Here is an 18,334-nt window from a genome sequence, read left to right on the forward strand (position 1 = left end):
GGAGATGTTTTAGTATCAGACCAGAGTTACTTTGATTTAGAGAGGACATGTTTTAGCATCAGACCAGAGTTACTTTGATTTAGAGAGGAGATGTTTTAGCATCAGACCAGAGTTACTTTGATTTAGAGAGGAGATGTTTTAGCATCAGACCAGAGTTACTTTGATTTAGAGAGGAGATGTTTTAGTATCAGACCAGAGTTACTTTGATTTAAAGCTCTCCTCTAGTTCCCTTGAACATTTTAGTTCAGAGTTGAGCATGTCTAGCCTTTATTCTGCTGTTTCTATTCTACTGGTTCTATTCTACTGGTTCTATTCTACTGTTTCTATCCTACTGTTTCTATTCTACTGGTTCTATCCTACTGTTTCTATTCTACTGGTTCTATTCTACTGGTTCTATTCTACTGTTTCTATCCTACTGTTTCTATCCTACTGTTTCTATTCTGCTGTTTCTATTCTACTGGTTCTATTCTACTGGTTCTATTCTACTGTTTCTATCCTACTGTTTCTATTCTACTGGTTCTATCCTACTGGTTCTATCCTACTGTTTCTATTCTACTGGTTCTATTCTACTGGTTCTATTCTACTGTTTCTATCCTACTGTTTCTACTGCTTCCGTTCCAGCTGACTCACCTGCAGTCGACCCTGGAGATGTGTGTGAGGCGAGACTTGTTGCTGCTGCATGGCTCGATGAAGTAGCGTGAGGTGAGCACATTGGCCCGCACGCCCAGTAACGCTGCCCCGTCATGGTCCACTGAGGTACACACCAACGCACACGCTCCCTTAGGTAGGTCTGTCACCCACGTCCTGAAGCAGAGAGAAGACATTTTGACTTGTTTTATACCATTGAGAGAAAGAGAGACAGTTGTTTTATATCATTGAGAGAAAGAGAGACAGAGAGAGTTGTTTTATATCATTGAGAGAAAGAGAGACAGAGAGAGAGTTGTTTTATATCATTGAGAGAAAGAGAGACAGAGAGAGAGTTGTTTTATATCATTGAGAGAAAGAGAGACAGAGAGAGAGTTGTTTTATATCATTGAGAGAAAGAGAGATGTTTTATACCATTTAGGAAGAGAATAATGAAAGAAGGAAAGAAATAATGGATAAAGTAGACAAACAACACAAGAAGGGGATATACACGGCGTGGGAAGGTAGGTACAGTCTCCAGGAAAAAAGTACTATCTAGAACCGAAAAGGGTTTTACACTGTCCCTATAGGAGAACCCTTTGAATAAGTATTGTTGGTTCAAGGTAGAACAATTTTGGTTCCAAGTAGAACCGTTTTGGGTTCCATGTAGAAACCTTTCCAAAAAAGGTTTTTACTCTGGACCAAAAAGGGTTCTCCTATGGGGACAGCTGAAGAACCCTTCTGGAGTGTAGGGAGATCTTCTACCTGAGCACGAGGTGGTCTCTGGTGGGGTGGGGGGCCATGGTGTTCCTGGTGTACTGGTACACCTCTGTGCGATCGCCTAGCGTCTCCACCACACGGCTCTCCATCAGGTCCTCGTCCCAGCGGCCCTGCTCCCGGAGGACCCGCGTCAACACCTCCTCAGGACCCGCAGGCACCTCCACGGACGCCTTCCACAGGCGCAGCGGCGAGCCGTCGTGGACCTAAGAGTCGGAAAACAAAAGAGATCATCTTTTAATACTTTTGTAAAAACATATCTGTATGTTTTATTGACAGGTTTAAGGGCAACAATGTTTTTTGGGGAAACAGCTTGGATGCTAATGCTAACGGTAACTGTAATGATGCAATGTTGAAACTAGCGCTACTCAGGCTCTGGGGAAGAAGGCCCAGGTCTTGCACCATAATTGGGAACATAACTGTAAGGGCAGTGTTGTAATCACAACAACCCAAAGCCTCTCTCCTTATCTGTTACACTAGTCAGCTGCCTTCCTTCAAGAGGCCTTGTGACTGGAAGATTATTGGCAAAGAGATAACGACCGGACAGGATGTTGGCTTGGGAGCGGTGTGTGTGTGTGTGTGTGTGTGTGCATTGAGCGAGCCCCTTGACAAGCTGATGTCACCCTGGGGCCAGTCTGGGGAGGGGGGGGGGGGCTAGTTTCACACTGACCTGTTTCTACACAGGAAATACTAACTGGTGTTTTTCCATTACACAACGAGAGAGAAATAGAGAGCGAGAGAGAGAAAGAGAGACGTGGAATACACAAGGCTTTATGCCAGCCTTTTCTAAACAACAAACACAAGTAATGTATGTAGCCCTTCATACTAATTGAACTTCTATATAAGGACAATAAAGTGAACATGAACTTAGAATTTAAAAGACAGGATCCAGCCTCCGTAGACTGGAATAAAAGAGAATAAAACAGATACTATCTATCCCTCTGTCCATACCTTCTTGTACGCCAGCTCGGCGAGTTCAGGCGTGGAGCAGCTGTCATAACCTTTGAACTTGTCCTTGGCCTCTTTGAGGAGGGCGTCCAGGCTGTCCTGGAGGTAGGTCCTGCATCCCATCGGTCCGTCCCCCCCAGAGGAAGCCCCTAGCTCCTCCAGCCTCAGGGGGGTCAGGGCCTGCTCCTGGTATGAGTTTCTGCAGCGACTCATCTCTTCTGGGATCTACGGTGGAAGAGGAGGGAATAGTTTGTTAGTTTATCATACAATTACAATACGTATACAATTTTACAATGACATAAAATGAATGGGAGGAGAGAGGGCGGTCAGGACTGTTTCAGACACTAAAGATGAGCACTAATACCAGCGTGTTGATGTACAAGATGTGTGGGATACCAGTGTTCAAGATCCAACTTGTTCGTGGTCATGATGAACGTACATGTACAGCTTTGAACATTAATACACTGATGGACAAACAGACCTACAGATAAAGAAAGGAATTCTAAAATAACCACCAAATCATGATCAGACAATCAGATCTGTCATAAACAAGGATACATCATCCAATCCCTTATCAACCTGTCCTTTACCTGCCAACCCCATCCTGAGTTTAATCACGCAGTATTAAGGATGGGAAACTCCACAAGAAATCAGCGTGGGACAAAGATAAAGGAGTCCTGCTATGGAAGAGAGGCTTAGAGCATCCTGTTCTTCTAATTTCACTTCCGGTCTCTCTCTCTCTATACCTCTCTCCCTCTCTCTCTCTCTCTCTCTCTCTCTCTATACCTCTCTCCCTGCCTCTCTCTCTCTCTCTGTCTCTCTCTCTCTCTCTCTCTCTATACCTCTCTCCCTCTCTCTCTCTCTCTCTCCCTCTCTCTCTCTCTATACCTCTCTCCCTCGCTCTCTCTCTCTGTCTCTCTCTCTCTCTCTCTATACCTCTCTATACCTCTCTCCCTCTCTCTCTCTGTCTCTCTCTCTCTCTCTCTCTCGCTGTCTCTCTGTCTGTCTCTCTCTCTCTATACCTCTCTCTGTCTCTCTCTCTCTCCCTCTCTCTCTCTCTCTCTCTCTCTCTCTCTATACCTCTCTCCCTCTCTCTCTCTTTCTCTCTCTCTGTCTCTCTCTGTCTCTCTCTCTATCTCTCTCTCTCGCTGTCTCTCTGTCTGTCTCTCTCTATACCTCTCTCTCTCTCTCTCTCTCTCTCTGTCTCTCTCTCTGTCTCTCTCTCTATACTTCTCTCTCTCCCTCTCTCTCTCTCTCTCTCTCTATACCTCTCTCTCTCTCTCTCTATACCTCTCTCTCTCTCTCTCTCTCTGTCTCTCTTTCTGTCTCTCTCTATACCTCTCTCTCTCCCTCTCTCTCTCTCTCTCTATATATATATATATATATATACCTCTCTCTCTCTCTCTCTGTCTCTCTCTCTGTCTGTCTCTCTCTCTATACCTCTCTCTCGCTCTCTCTCTCTATACCTCTCTCTGTCTCTGTCTCTGTCTCTCTCTCTTTCTGTGTGTGTCTCTCTCTCTCTCTCTCTCTGTCTCTCTCTCTCCCTCTCTCTCTCTCTCTTACTGTATCAGCCTTATTGCATCAGTCATCAGCTCACCCAGACCACTCACAGACTAATATTAAATTACAAGAAAAGAACTGACGTGGGTGTGTTTGTTTGTAGGGAGGGTTAATGCTATTTACTGGTCATGTTCAACGCTAATTGCTAGCATCCGCCAGAGGAGCTTTATGAATGAATCTAATACGTTTTTTTTAACTCTGTTAGTGAAAATACATGGACTCCAGAATCCAGATCAGGGTAATATAATGTTAGGCCGTGTGTAACCCCTCATGTCATAACAGATTTCTTTCACAACAGCTTTTTGAGCCGATTGATTCGGGCCGGACTGGTACCAAAATTGTAGTCCACCTGCCGACATTCATTATTTCTCTCTTAACCAATCAAGTGCTTCCTGCCTTTGGACATCGAGCCCCCTGATTAGCCGAGATTGGTCAAGGGGATTGTGGGTTTTGCATTGCTACACAGTACGGCATACTGTATTTCTCCTTCTTACGTAACTACAATACCCAACATTCCATAGGGCTCAGTCAGTGTGCGACGGGTCAACAGAAGCATGGAGATACAGTAGGTCAATGGGATTGTGGGTTCTGTGGCGCTACAAAACAGCTTACTGTATTCCATCAACCAGACTATTAGTCTTATGTAACTACAGTACCCAACATTCCATAGGGCTCAGCGAGTGGGACGGGTCAACACAAACGTGGCGTTAGACCCAGTCAGGTAAGACGTGGGGCGGAGAGGGCTACTTGGCTGAGACGATTTGTTTTTATGTAACGATAACTACAATCCAAAAACACACACAGGAACACCAACCTCGGATCCGGACCAGAGGGACTTTCAGGACTGAGATTAACATGTTTACGAGAGCAACGTTGTACCAACACCAATCCAACACTCTGACTTTAACGTCGGCCGTCAGAGCACAGTCGTGTTCATGTGCTGTGTGCATATAGCTGAACAGAATGTGAGGCTCTCGTCAGAGACTGTAGAAAGGTGGGGAGGTGATCTGAGGTTGTATTTAGGTTCTATTTAGGTTCTAGTCAGACAATGTAGAAAGAGAGGTGAGGTTCTAGTCAGGTTCTAGGCAGACAATGTAGAAAGAGAGGTGAGGTTCTAGTCTGGTTTTAGTCAGGTTCTAGTCAGACAGACAATGTAGAAAGAGAGGTGAGGTTCTAGTCAGGTTCTAGTCACACAATGTAGAAAGAGAGGGGAGGCGAAAGTTAAGGTTCTACTAAGGTTCTGGTGAGGTTCTAGGTTCAGACACGTACCCTGAAGAGCTTCCTGCACTCCTGGATCATGTGTGCCAGGCCGGTGGTGGCGGCCAGGTTCTCGTTGAGGTCCCTCTGGTCAGGTTTACCCAGCGGCTGCTTCCTGTTCATCCCCCTATCACAACACACCAGGAAGACAAACACACAGGACAGTTAGTCATGTCCACTTAGGACAGTTAGTCATGTCCACTAGTGAGACAGAAAGAGGAGAGGAAAGAAAGAGAGAGGACAGAGGAGAAGACAATCTGCCATAAGGTTTAATGTAACCCCCTATACAGACTCTCTTTCCCTCAGTTCTCTCTCTCGCTTCCTCTCTTCCTCCCCCCTCTCTCCTTCCCCTACATACAGTAACATCCTGCTCTATAGCTAGAGTTTGTCAGCCTCTCCTCCTCTCATGTTGGTGTGAGGCTGGGCAGCGTATTAAAATACATGGTCATATATACTGAGTCAAGACAAAAAAAGGAGATAGGGTTGGTCACTCACACACACTCACACTCTTTCATACTCTCTCTCTCACACACACACACAGGCGCGTACAAGTAGGTACACGCACGGCGGCACATGCGTACACACATACACCCTCTCCTAGTTCCCCACAACACCCCAACCCTGCCCACCGTGGCGAGGAGCTCTCCTTGCGTCTCAGCGTGTTAAGGTGGAAGAGCGAAGGCGCCAGGCAGACGGCCAGGTTGGCGCAGGTCATCTGGTTCTCTGCCACGGCGGCGGTGACGTCACTCAGCAGGCACAGGAGGGTCTGCAGCGCCTCGCGGCTCTCGTCTGGCAGCAGCAGCACGGCCGCTCGCGTAGCCTGAAGACGCAGCTCCTTGGGCATGTCTGAGGGAATCACATTCAGTTCAACTCAGTTCTGTTCAGTTCAATTCAGTTTGGTTCAGTTTGGTTCAGTTCAATTAAGTTCAATTCAGTTTGGTTCAGTTCAATTAAGTTCAATTCAGCTCAATTTAAAAACATTATTTTGTTGAATTTTGACCAAATGGAAAATGGCCTCACATACAAGGTTTATCATGAATTCCAGACAGCTGGTTGCCAGGTACTTCCTGTATTTCTGATTTTCTTATTGTAGTGCTGTATGATGACTATATTGTACCAGTAAATTATATTTTGTTTTAATGAACAAATAAACTTGATTGGTGGATTCCAAGAGGGCATTTGACATTGTTTTACTGTAATTACATTGTACAGTTTTCATGCCAGCAGACTGTCAATGATATTGATTTATATTCAATAATTAACTTTAACTAGCTAAAAAAAATAATATATATTTATAGTGAGTCATGGAGCGCTGTGGCAGAGGAGAGAGAGAGTGTGTACCACCACAACATCTGATATTTCCTGTTTGTTCTCTTTCCACAATATCTCTCTCTCTCTCTCCCTCTCTCTCTCTCTCTCTCTCTCCCTCCCTCCCTCCCTCCCTCCCTCCCTCCCTCCCTCTCTCTCTCTCTCTCCCTCCCTCCCGGGCTGACAGACATGCACCTACAGCTTTTTGTGAGGCTGTGTGTGTTCCCCTTCCATCTCCACATTATCTTAGATGAATGTGTGTATTTATTATGGGCGTTAATACCTGTCAATGTTAAGTGTGTGTGTGTGTCTCTCTCTCTCTGTTCTTACATTGGTAGATCTGCAGGAAGGTCTCAGACAGTTTGCTGGTGAGTAGCGGCTCTGGAAGGTCCCGGAAATACTGCTTCAGCATGTCGGCCACGTCGTAAGCTGATTGGCCCTCGTAACTGACTCCGCCTCCGTCGGCACCGCACGTTTCGTTCATCTGACGGAGCGCCTGAATACGTGATTTAACCCCCGACTTCCTGAAGAGACCCACCTGGAAGGGTAAAGAGAGAGAGACAGAGAGGGGGAGGGAGAGAGAGAGAGAGATAGAGACAGAGAGGGGGAGGGAGAGAGAGAGAGATAGAGACAGAGAGGGGGAGGGGAGAGGGGGAGACAGAGAGGGGAAGGGAGAGAAAAGGGGGAAAGAGAGATTGTTGATGTCATTTTTTATTACCTGGATCAAGATCTAATGAGTTATCAATTCAAACCCACATTCTCATCGTTTGCTATTTTGATTGAATACGGGGCCCATTGTCAGTGTGTAGCTCGGTGGTTACATCACAATGGTATTCAGTGTATTTTTAAGACGATGCACGTCCCAAATGGCACCTGATTCCCTATAGGCCCTGGTCAGAAGTAGTGGACTAGAAAGGGAATAGGGTGCCATTTGGTTTGGGACACAGCCCATGAAATCCATTAGAATTCTTGAGGAGAGGGTTCTTTCTGTTGGACTTAATCAATGTTCTTTTTAAGTTAATGGTTTTACAAAATGGCTGCCATCTGGGAGGAAAAAGAGCTCTGGCTTGAGGAGACGAAATACTTTCCGTGAGCTTTCACCATTTCAAACAGAGGCCTGTTGTCCAGTTTAGGAGAGCATGCCATCCCTCATTCTCTCTTCCATTCCTCCATCCCTCCCTCTCTCTCTCGCGCTCTCTGTCGCCATAGCAATCCCTTGGCTCTGTCTCTCTCTCTCTTAAACAGACTGACAAAGGTGACTAAACAGCTGGAAACGTTTGACTCTCCCCAGGCCTCCCTGTGTGTGTGTTTCAGGGCCTCCCTGTGTGTGTGTGTTTCAGGGCCTCCCTGTGTGTGTGTGTGTTTCAGGACCTTCTTGTCTCCCAAACACAGTATGTGAGGCCTCAAAACTGACACAGAGAGTGTGTGTGTGTAACACACTGTGAATATTTAACTGCCCATTTTTCCCAAATTCCAACTCTGACAAAAATACTGATTCTTCCAGGGAAATATACAACTATGCAACCAGGAGACTAAATTATGAGATAGGGGGGGGGGGGGGGGGTGTATGTCTGTGTGTTTGTTGTGTAATGGGGCTTGGGGAGACAGACAGACAGACAGACAGACAGACAGACAGACAGACAGACAGACAGACAGACAGACAGACAGACAGACAGGTTAGACAGACAGACAGACAGACAGACAGACAGACAGACAGACAGACAGACAGACAGACAGACAGACAGGTTAGACAGACAGAGAGGTAGACAGACAGACATACAGACAGACAGACAGACAGACAGACAGACAGACAGACAGACAGACAGACAGACAGAGAGGTAGACAGACAGACAGACAGACAGACAGGTTAGACAGACAGAGAGGTAGACAGACAGACAGACAGACAGACAGACAGACAGACAGACAGACAGACAGACAGACAGAGAGAGAGAGAGGTAGACAGACAGACAGGTAGACAGACAGAGAGGTAGACAGACAGACAGGTAGACAGACAGAGAGGTAGACAGACCGTCTGTACCTGGTCTAAACATTGGCTGCGTAGATAGCGCATGGCCTGTTGAATGCTCTGGGGCAGGGGTTGACCCGTACGCTGGACGTTCAGCAGCAGAGGCACGCCAAACACATTCCGGTCTTTGTAGTCCCGCACCTTGATCCGCTTCATAAACTTCGGCACAGCCCTGCAACCCACACACAACACACACACATAGAGGGACAGGTTAAAATAGCCAATAACAACACACACACACAGAACATATACACACACGCACACAGAACAGACACACGTACGCACGCTCACACAAACGAGTGTACTCACACACACACACATGGTTTTGCAACAGGAGTAAAGTAGGTGTTGGACTTTGACCTCTGTCCCTGTCCTCTGTCACTGTACTAACAAAGCAGCGGTAACATTGTACATGTCCACTACAGAAAGCAGCCAACATGATGACTACCACACACAGCAAACTACAACACTCAATCCAACCGCTTCTGCTACTCTGGTCCTGGACGGACGGCTACTCGGTGTATGTGTGTGTGTGCAGGGTTTCATTCCAACCCAACAATAATACACCTGTCGTGTGTGCAGGGTTTCATTCCAGCCCAACAGTAATACACCTGCAGCGTTGTGGAGGGTTTCATTCCAGCCCAACAATAATACACCTGCCGCATGTGCAGGGTTTCATTCCAGCCCAACAATAATACACCTGCCGCATGTGCAGGGTTTCATTCCAGCCCAACAATAATACACCTGCAGCGTTGTGGAGGGTTTCATTCCAGCCCAACAGTAATACACCTGCCGTGTGTGCAGGGTTTCATTCCAACCCAACAATAATACACCTGCCGTGTGTGCAGGGTTTCATTCCAGCCCAACAGTAATACACCTGCCGTGTGTGCAGGGTTTCATTCCAGCCCAACAGTAATACACCTGCCGTGTGTGCAGGGTTTCATTCCAGCCCAACAGTAATACACCTGCAGCGTTGTGGAGGCAGGAACAACAGCTCTCCAGGACTGGAGCTAGAGAAGCCTGTACTGTTTAATCAGACAGGATTTGACAGTATAGGGTCCTTCAGACCTGCACCTACAAGGCCACAGGATATTGTTAATGAGAATTGGTTCCCAACTGACAAACCTAATAAATAAAGGTTGAAGACTAAACAAATGGAAAGAGCAGTAGTTTACTGCTACGCTGAATCACCAACGCTAACATTAGCATTAGCACATGTCACGCTACCACCTAGCTAAGGTGGGGGTTTGTGTGGGTTCTGCAGAAGCCTAGCTTTCTCCCAGTTTATGACAGGGAGGATAAACACAAAGACAATAGAAACCGGGAGGGAGGAGGAGAAGGGAGGAGAGGGTAAGGGGGGGGGGGGGGGGGGGGGGGGGGGTTCGTAATGGTGTAGGTGTAAACATCCGCATCCGCACTTTGTGTTTGTGCCTCAGGCCCCTAACACTGACCATGTCACAGTGTGTGTGTGTGTGTTTGTGCCTCAAGCCCCTAACACTGACCATGTCACTGTGTGTGTGTGTGTGTGTGTGTGTTTGTGCCTCAAGCCCCTAACACTGACCATGTCACTGTGTGTGTGTGTGTGTGTGTGTGTTTGTGCCTCAGGCCCCTAACACTGACCATGTCACAGTGTGTGTGTGTGTGTGTGTGTGTTTGTGCCTCAAGCCCCTAACACTGACCATGTCACAGTGTGTGTGTGTGTGTGTGTGTGTTTGTGCCTCAAGCCCCTAACACTGACCATGTCACAGTGTGTGTGTGTGTGTTTGTGCCTCAGGCCCCTAACACTGACCATGTCACAGTGTGTGTGTGTGTGTGTGTGTGTTTGTGCCTCAAGCCCCTAACACTGACCATGTCACTGTGTGTGTGTGTGTGTGTGTGTGTGTGTGTGTGTGTGTGTGTGTTTGTGCCTCAAGCCCCTAACACTGACCATGTCACAGTGTGTGTGTGTTTGTGCCTCAAGCCCCTAACACTGACCATGTCACAGTGTGTGTGTGTGTGTGTGTGTGTTTGTGCCTCAAGCCCCTAACACTGACCATGTCACTGTGTGTGTGTGTGTGTGTGTGTGTGTGTGTGTGTGTGTTTGTGCCTCAAGCCCCTAACACTGACCATGTCACTGTGTGTGTGTGTGTGTGTGTGTGTGTGTTTGTGCCTCAAGCCCCTAACACTGACCATGTCACAGTGTGTGTGTGTGTGTGTGTGTGTGTGTGTGTGTGTGTCTGAATGTCAGGTGTTCTACCGCTCTCCGGGATGGTATAATGTTTTTTACAAGAGCACACATGTTTATGGGTGTGTATGTATCGTGTGCTTTTAAGTGTGTGTGTGTGCTACTCGCTTCTCAGAAGAATGACCACAGCTTGGTAAATGAGAAGGGAACATGCTACGATCCCAGAAGGGAATTCTGGGTATGTGCAGCCAAGCCTCCAGCTCAAAAATCAAATGGTCTCAGTGATTAAAAGTCCTGACATAAGCCTGCCATAACCCTGTCGTAAGCCTGTCATAACCCTTTCTCTGCCCCTGCCACCCTGGAGAAGGCGTGGAACCTCTCTGACTCATTGAAGCTGGGTGGGGTGAAGACAAGCACAGCACTATACAGAGATTTGAGGTGAGGCTCGAGCTATTTGCTTTGTCCAGATCATGAAGCTAGGTTAGATAAGAAGATGTAGGGAGGGAGAGGTGGAGAGAGAGAGAGAGAGTAAATTAGAGAGAGAGAGAGAGAGAGACAGACAGACAGACAGACAGACAGAGAGACAGAGAGACAGAGAGACAGAGAGACAGAGAGACAGACAGACAGACAGACAGACAGACAGACAGACAGAGAGACAGAGAGACAGAGAAAGAGAGAGACAGAGAAAGAGAGAGTTGCGGTGAGGGAAGGAAGGGAGGGAAAGAGAAATAGAAAAGGGAGATTGACAGACAGACAGACAGAGAGACAGAGAGACAGAGAGACAGAGAGACAGACAGACAGACAGACAGACAGACAGAGAGACAGAGAGACAGAGAGACAGAGAAAGAGAGAGTTGCGGTGAGGGAAGGAAGGGAGGGAAAGAGAAATAGAAAAGGGAGATTGACAGAGAGAAAAGAGATAGAATTCCATGTAAGAGAATGATAGAAGAATACATCCCCTGGTCTGCAGTCTCAACAGTCCTCACAGACATCCCCAGAAGGACGAGACACCAAAGGGGATACTGAGTGACATTGGACAATCTCGAACCAGTGGCCATAATCTATAATTGCATGATGGAGAGGGGGGGGTGTTCGGTCATTTCGGTAATTGTCGAGGACTGGGCCTACAGACTCGGCCTCCAGGTCTTCATTTTAACAGCCTGTGCGTGTGAACTCTGTGATTGCCCCCGTCAAAAGATGACAACGTATACCAGTGCACCAGCAATTAGCTAGCCTGGGAAAAGAATGTTGAAACCCCCCTTACGTTCAGACCCAACAGGCTGCTATCTCTGGGAGAAGAGTGGGAGGAATTCCAACTAGAGGAAAAATTGAGCCTATGATTGTTGTGGTTGTCTATTTGTTTGTAGGCCTAGGCGTCAACTAGCGCTATCGGAGCAGCATGCTAGGCTATAGGCTAACAAGGGTTTTTATACATACACTCGATATCATTTTTGGGGCCTGCATTTTCAGCTGTTTTCGTGTGAGACCTCGTGTGAGATAAAATTCCAATGTGTTTGCCACAAACTCCAAGTCTTATGAACCTTAACTAATCAAAATGGCCGCCGCCGACGACTCACCAGCTGAAGCCGTGTTTGTTGGTGGGGGTGTGTTTCTCCAGGAGGGCTGTAAGCTGGAGCAGGCAGAGCTTCTGGAGCAGGTTCATCTGCAGTACTGACTGGCAGCCCATCTGCCGCTGGGCCCAGGAGTGACTGGGCCGGTGGGAGGCCTGGAAACTGGGCCAGCGCAGTTTCTGAGGCCTTGTGTAGAGACAAATATATGTGTTAACCTAATATATTGCACAGCAAACAGAGAAATACTATCAGGCTATCAGAAGCACAATCAAACTTCAAAATACAAAAGCACAAATGTTTTCAAAGAATTTCATATAAATATATATCAAATATGTGTGTAAAATATACAAGTCAAAATATATAGGTTAACGTATATTAGGGAAAAATAAACAAAACACACAAGTGTTCACACACAGAGACATATAGGAGAAGATACGTCTTCATCATTTTCAGAACTTGACCAGAGGTCATAAAGCCCTCTCCTCTGACAAGGTAACTAGCAGGACATCCATCCAGATGAGTCCTATGACCCCTGTGTTAAGAGATGCTCACTGGGATAACAGGGATTGATCGAGCCCAGAGGATCCCAACTTCGTTCCTCCAGTAGAAGTACACATTTTTATTGTGGCCCTGGACAAACACACCTGATTCAACTCGTCAACTAATCATCAGGCCCACAATGAGTTGAACCAGGTTTGTCCGAGGCTACAACAAAACCAGGTGCTTATGGGGGAACTCAGGGACTGGAGTTGGGAAGCACTGGTCTCGCCTGGCTGTCAGCGGCTATGGGAGCGTCGGAAACCTTCTGGAATTCTGCCTGTGGATTCCTGAGGGAATGGCTGCATTGTCGCGGAGACGGATCGGCATTCCCGAGATCCGAGCTATTCACTGCACCTCATCGCCGTGACAGCCGGTTACGTAAGGGTCAGGGCTGGGAGAGTCGTCTCAACTTGTCCACTCTGTCTGTGTGTTTCTCCCTCCATCTGACTTTATTTCTGTCTCTGTATGTACCTCTACCCATATTTATTTCTCTTTCTGTACCTTTACCCATCTCTCTCTTTCTCTTTCTGTACCTCTACCCATCTCTCTCTTTCTCTTTCTGTACCTCTACCCATCTCTTTCTTTCTCTTTCTGTACCTCTACCCATCTCTTTCTTTCTCTTTCTGTACCTCTACCCATCTCTCTCTTTCTGTACCTCTACCCATATCTCTCTTTGTCTTTCTGTACCTCTACCCATCTCTATCTTTCTCTTTCTGTACCTCTACCCATCTCTCTCTTTCTCTTTCTGTACCTCTACCCATCTCTCTCTTTCTGTACCTCTACCCATATCTCTATCTCTTTCTGTACCTCTACCCATCTCTCTTTCTCTTTCTGTACCTCTACCCATCTCTCTCTTTCTCTTTCTGTACCTCTACCCATCTCTCTCTTTCTGTACCTCTACCCATATCTCTATCTCTTTCTGTACCTCTACCCATCTCTCTTTCTCTTTCTGTACCTCTACCCATCTCTCTCTTTCTCTTTCTGTACCTCTACCCATCTCTCTCTTTATGTACCTCTACCCATCTCTCTCTTTATGTACCTCTACCCATCTCTCTTTCTCTTTCTGTACCTCTACCCATATCTCTTTCTCTTTCTGTACCTCTACCCATATCTCTCTTTCTGTACCCCAACCCATCTCTCTCTTTCTCTTTCTGTACCCCAACCCATCTCTCTCTTTCTCTTTCTGTACCTCTACCCATCTCTCTCTTTCTCTTTCTGTACCTCTACCCATCTCTTTCTTTCTCTTTCTGTACCTCTACCCATCTCTCTCGTTCTATTTCTGTACCTCTACCCATCTCTCTCTTTCTATTTCTGTACCTCTACCCATCTCTCTCTTTCTGTACCTCTACCCATCTCTCTCTTTCTATTTCTGTACCTCTACCCATCTCTCTCTTTCTGTACATCTACCCATCTCTCTCTTTCTGTACCTCTACCCATCTCTCTCTTTCTATTTCTGTACCTCTACCCATCTCTCTCTTTCTGTACCTCTACCCATCTCTCTCTTTCTGTACCTCTACCCATCTCTCTCTTTCTGTACCTCTACCCATCTCTCTCTTTCTCTTTATTTCTGTACATCCTTCTTTATCCCTCTTTCTATGTTTGTTTGTGCACCTCCATTCCACCACTCTCTCTCACACCCTCCTTCTCACCCTCTCTCTCACCCTTTCTCTCTCTCAACCCTTCATCCAAAACACTTAAGAATGTTGAATTGAGCTCGCCAGTCCTTCCTCTTAACACACAGGACATTTTCTCAAATGGGGACAATAACAATATTGGTGATATCTATAGATTGATTAACAGAGAGGTGATTAATTAATTAATTACTGACCTGTTAGATCTGGTGAGAGAGGCTCCCACTCCAGAGTCCCTCCTCTCCCTCATGGCTTCTTCCCCTTCTCCTTCATCCCCCTCTCCTTCTTCCCTCTCTGCTTCTCCCAGAGGGTTGCCCGTGCTGTCCTGGTCGCTCCCGTTGTCCGTCTCCTCCAGCCGGTTCTGCAAAGGTGAGGACGGACAAGGAGACGCTGAATCCAATGCCGAATCCGAATCCCCCTCTTCTTCTTCCTCTTCGTCATCCTCTTCTCCGGCTGCCACCCTGTCCGTCCAGGCGTTGACGAATCGCTGCAGGCCGTTGACACATTCCAGCACATCCTCCAACTTTGGCCCCTCCCCTTCATTGTCTTCATCGTCTTCCTCGCCTTGATAGGCCACGTTGGGCACGTTGTCGTAGAAACTCAGGCGGCTGTCCGCTGAGCCGGTGGAGCCGCAACGCGTTTGGCATCGACTACCGAGATAGCGCGGATCGGCATTTCCACTTTGCGGTGGTTGTTTGCCGTCGCCGAGAGCTTTGGGGAATGTGCCCGGTTTGTGTCCTTCGGGAAGGTAGAAGAAAATCACGCCTTCTTCCTCCTCTTCCTCCTCCCTCTCTCCGTTGAGGCGACCACGCTTGCTTTGGTTTTGCTCAGCCACTATCCGGTTACTAGGCTGTTGCTGAGGTGGTTTCTGTCTGGTTTTGGGCTGGGTTGAACCTGGGGGTTGTTGTTCTCCAGGCGGCTGTAGGAACACGCTTAACGGGTCAAAACCTTCCAGGTACATCCCACCTCTCTTACTGGCTCCCACCGCGGTGCTGTGGCTTCGGGTTCGTGTCACCGGGCTCGGGGTGCTAACGGTGCTCCCGCTGCTTGCTTCTGATTGGCTACTGCCCGTGCTTCCGGAGCTCCCCATGCTGCCACTGCTGGTCTGCGTGGAGTAGGATACACTCCTGTTACGGTTCAGGGTCATGGTTTGGGTCGGGTTGAGGGTGGAGATGTCAACGCAATTGAGGCGCCGTAGCTTGTCGTCGTCTAGTCCTTCTTTGATGACCGGCCCGCTGATCTCCAGTTTGGAAGGTCTTCCCCCACCTCCGTTCTTCTTCTTGCTATTGGAAGTGGCACTCCTCAGTCTGATGCTCTCCATGCGCTTGAGGAAACTCTTGGCCCGTGAGCGCGTGCTCTTCCCTCCTCTAGTCTCGCTCCCTCCTCCTTCTATCCCTCCTGTTCCCACAATTCCACTGGGCTTGTCGTCGAAGGAGAAGTGACCTTGGGTCGTCTCCAATGGTGAGTGCGGATGCCCGTCAGACAGCGAGTCCTCGGTGGCCCCGCCCGTGCCCGAGGAGGAGCACATGCTGGCCATCGAGTTGGCGCGGGTGGCGCCCGCCGCTGGGGTGGCACCATCGACTGTCCCTCCCTCTCCCACACTCCCGCTGCTGTGAAGCGAGGCCACCTCGGGCTGCTCGCTGAGATCCGTCAGCACACTCTCTGAGCTCAGGCCCTCGCGGAGCTGCCCCTGACCGGCCGAGGGTCTCTGGACCTGGGGGAAGGGCGGTTGGTTTCCACCCGGGAGGAAGAAGACATCCAGCTCCTCCAGGCGAGACCAGCGCTTGCTGTCCCGCTGGAAGGTCCAAAGGCCACTGATGGCGCATGGCTCTTCCTCGTCTGAATCCTCACTCTGGAGTAGAGAGAGAGAAGGTTAGCGTCATTAATCTTGTTCTGGAGGCAGCTCTGCAGAGTGGTCAATAGCTGGCACGGCCACAAAGTAATAAAATCTCAAACCTAAACTTAACCCTAACCTTAACCTTAACCACACTGATAACCCTAATCTTAAATTAATCCGAAGAGCAAATAAAGAAAACATGAATTTTTGCAATATATCCCATCTAGTGAAAATCTCCCAGTTCTGCCTCTAAGATTCCTGACAATAAACGTCGACCCGCTGGTGACACATTATCACCATAAGAAGAGAAGAAAAATGCACAAAGAAATTACAGTTGAATCAAAAAGACGTCATATTTTCAAGATTTTCTTTCTCTGTTTCATGAACAAGGTTTTAACATGAAATCTGTTTCTAAAAAGTGAATGGCCATGAAGTCAAACGAGCCGCCCTGTATTCTGTCCAGATGACCTTCCATTCCCTCAGAGTGCACTGCTTGAGACCAGGGCCCATAGAACTCTGGTCAAAAGTAGTGCACTATATATGGAAAGGGGTGCCGTTTGGGACACGGCCTTTGTGTGAGAGCAGCAGGGATATTCACAGACAGCAGATCTGTGAACATTCCTCAACTCCCTCCAGACCGCTGGAACATTTCACAGAGATAAGATTCACACACAGCTGGTTAATGGTTGTTATTGTGTTGGAACTTATCCCTGACCGTGAAAACGACAACAGAGTCTCACTATCTTTCTCTCTCTCTCTCTCACACACACACACACACACACACACACACACACACACACACACACACACACACACACACACACACACACACACACACACACACACACACACACACACACACACACACACACACACACACACACACACACACACACACACGTCCCGAGGGGAGTCCAGGAAATTCCACCCCGATCCGAGAAGTTCACACGCCAGCCGACCAGGCTAGGGCAACCCCCCCACCCTCACCCCCACAGGGGTGTAACTACCCTATCGTCCCCACAGGGCCAGTCTGTCCCCCTAATTCAGGAAAGTGAAACTGCCTGCCGAGGGGACCCGGGAGCCGGGGGGCAGAGGAGGGGCGCGGGAGTCTCCAGACTTCACAGGCGCCTCCTTCACGGTGGCTGAGAGCGATGGGGACAAAAGTCCATAAAATAAAACCCCGGGTCCTCATTTTATGACCCCACTCTCCACTCACCACGACACACACTGGCCTTTCTTACTTCAGCTTTGATCGCGGCGGCCAGAAACTCTTTCTGTCTGATATACTGACTGGCGTCGTGAAGACCATCGTGGGGGAGTTTGACTTTGGAGCTCAATAGCAACCATGTCAATACCTAGAACTACCTAGATGGCCAGTCTTATCTTCACCTGCATTCAGCCACTCCTGTGTCTGTCTGATATACTGACTGGCGTCGTGATGACCATCGTGGGGGAGTTTGACTTTGGAGCTCAATAGCAACCATGTCAATACCTAGAACTACCTAGATGGCCAGTCTTATCTTCGCCTGCATTCAGCCACTCCTGTTGGGTGTTTTGATACGTCCTAAACAACGCTGCGTCTCTGATTTCAACAACTACGGGGAAGAGACGTGAGGAAAACACATTTCAATAGAGGGAGAGGTAAACACTTACATTTTAGCAGACGGTCTTATCCAGAGAGACGTACAGCAGCAATTAGGGTTATGGGTCTTGCTCACGGGCACATGGACAGATTTTTCACCTAGTCAGCTCGGGGATTTGACCCAGCAACCTTTCAGACTTAACCACTAGGATACCTGCCGCCCTCTATAGACAGAGTAGGGCTGGAAGTCTATGCTGACTAGGGAGGTTAACAACTGTCAGTCTGAACAGAGAGCCAGTACCTCCTTTGGCCCTTCTCTGTTGACTCCTTGATGAAAGGTGACACAGCGAGATACCAACTCACACACACACACACACACACACACGGCTCAAGGAACTAGCTTGTTTAAGACTTTAGGTAATTACAGAATGGAGGTTAATGGGAGGAAGATCTTGACAAACAACAAAACTTCTTAGTGTCCTGGTGGATTAGTTTGTGGTGGTTTTGGTT

General features: G+C 48.0%; 1 protein-coding gene across 2 annotated transcripts in view; it reads right to left on the bottom strand.

Annotated features, from left to right (window-relative positions):
- The window catches only part of LOC110534743 (rho GTPase-activating protein 7), a 154,759-nt gene that overhangs the window by 2,155 nt on the left and 134,270 nt on the right, over positions 1-18,334 (bottom strand). For both annotated transcript variants that reach the window (XM_036933929.1, XM_036933930.1), the window contains 9 exons: positions 14,603-16,257; positions 12,241-12,420; positions 8,513-8,672; positions 6,805-7,012; positions 5,796-6,012; positions 5,179-5,293; positions 2,353-2,574; positions 1,390-1,607; positions 631-804 (listed from right to left, as the gene is read on the bottom strand). In XM_036933929.1, coding sequence (XP_036789824.1) covers positions 631-804; positions 1,390-1,607; positions 2,353-2,574; positions 5,179-5,293; positions 5,796-6,012; positions 6,805-7,012; positions 8,513-8,672; positions 12,241-12,420; positions 14,603-16,257 — 3,149 coding nt within the window. The remainder of the gene's footprint in view (positions 1-630; positions 805-1,389; positions 1,608-2,352; positions 2,575-5,178; positions 5,294-5,795; positions 6,013-6,804; positions 7,013-8,512; positions 8,673-12,240; positions 12,421-14,602; positions 16,258-18,334) is intronic.

This window comes from Oncorhynchus mykiss, chromosome 10 (assembly GCF_013265735.2).
Source record: "Oncorhynchus mykiss isolate Arlee chromosome 10, USDA_OmykA_1.1, whole genome shotgun sequence".
NCBI classification, from domain to species: Eukaryota; Metazoa; Chordata; class Actinopteri; order Salmoniformes; family Salmonidae; genus Oncorhynchus; species Oncorhynchus mykiss.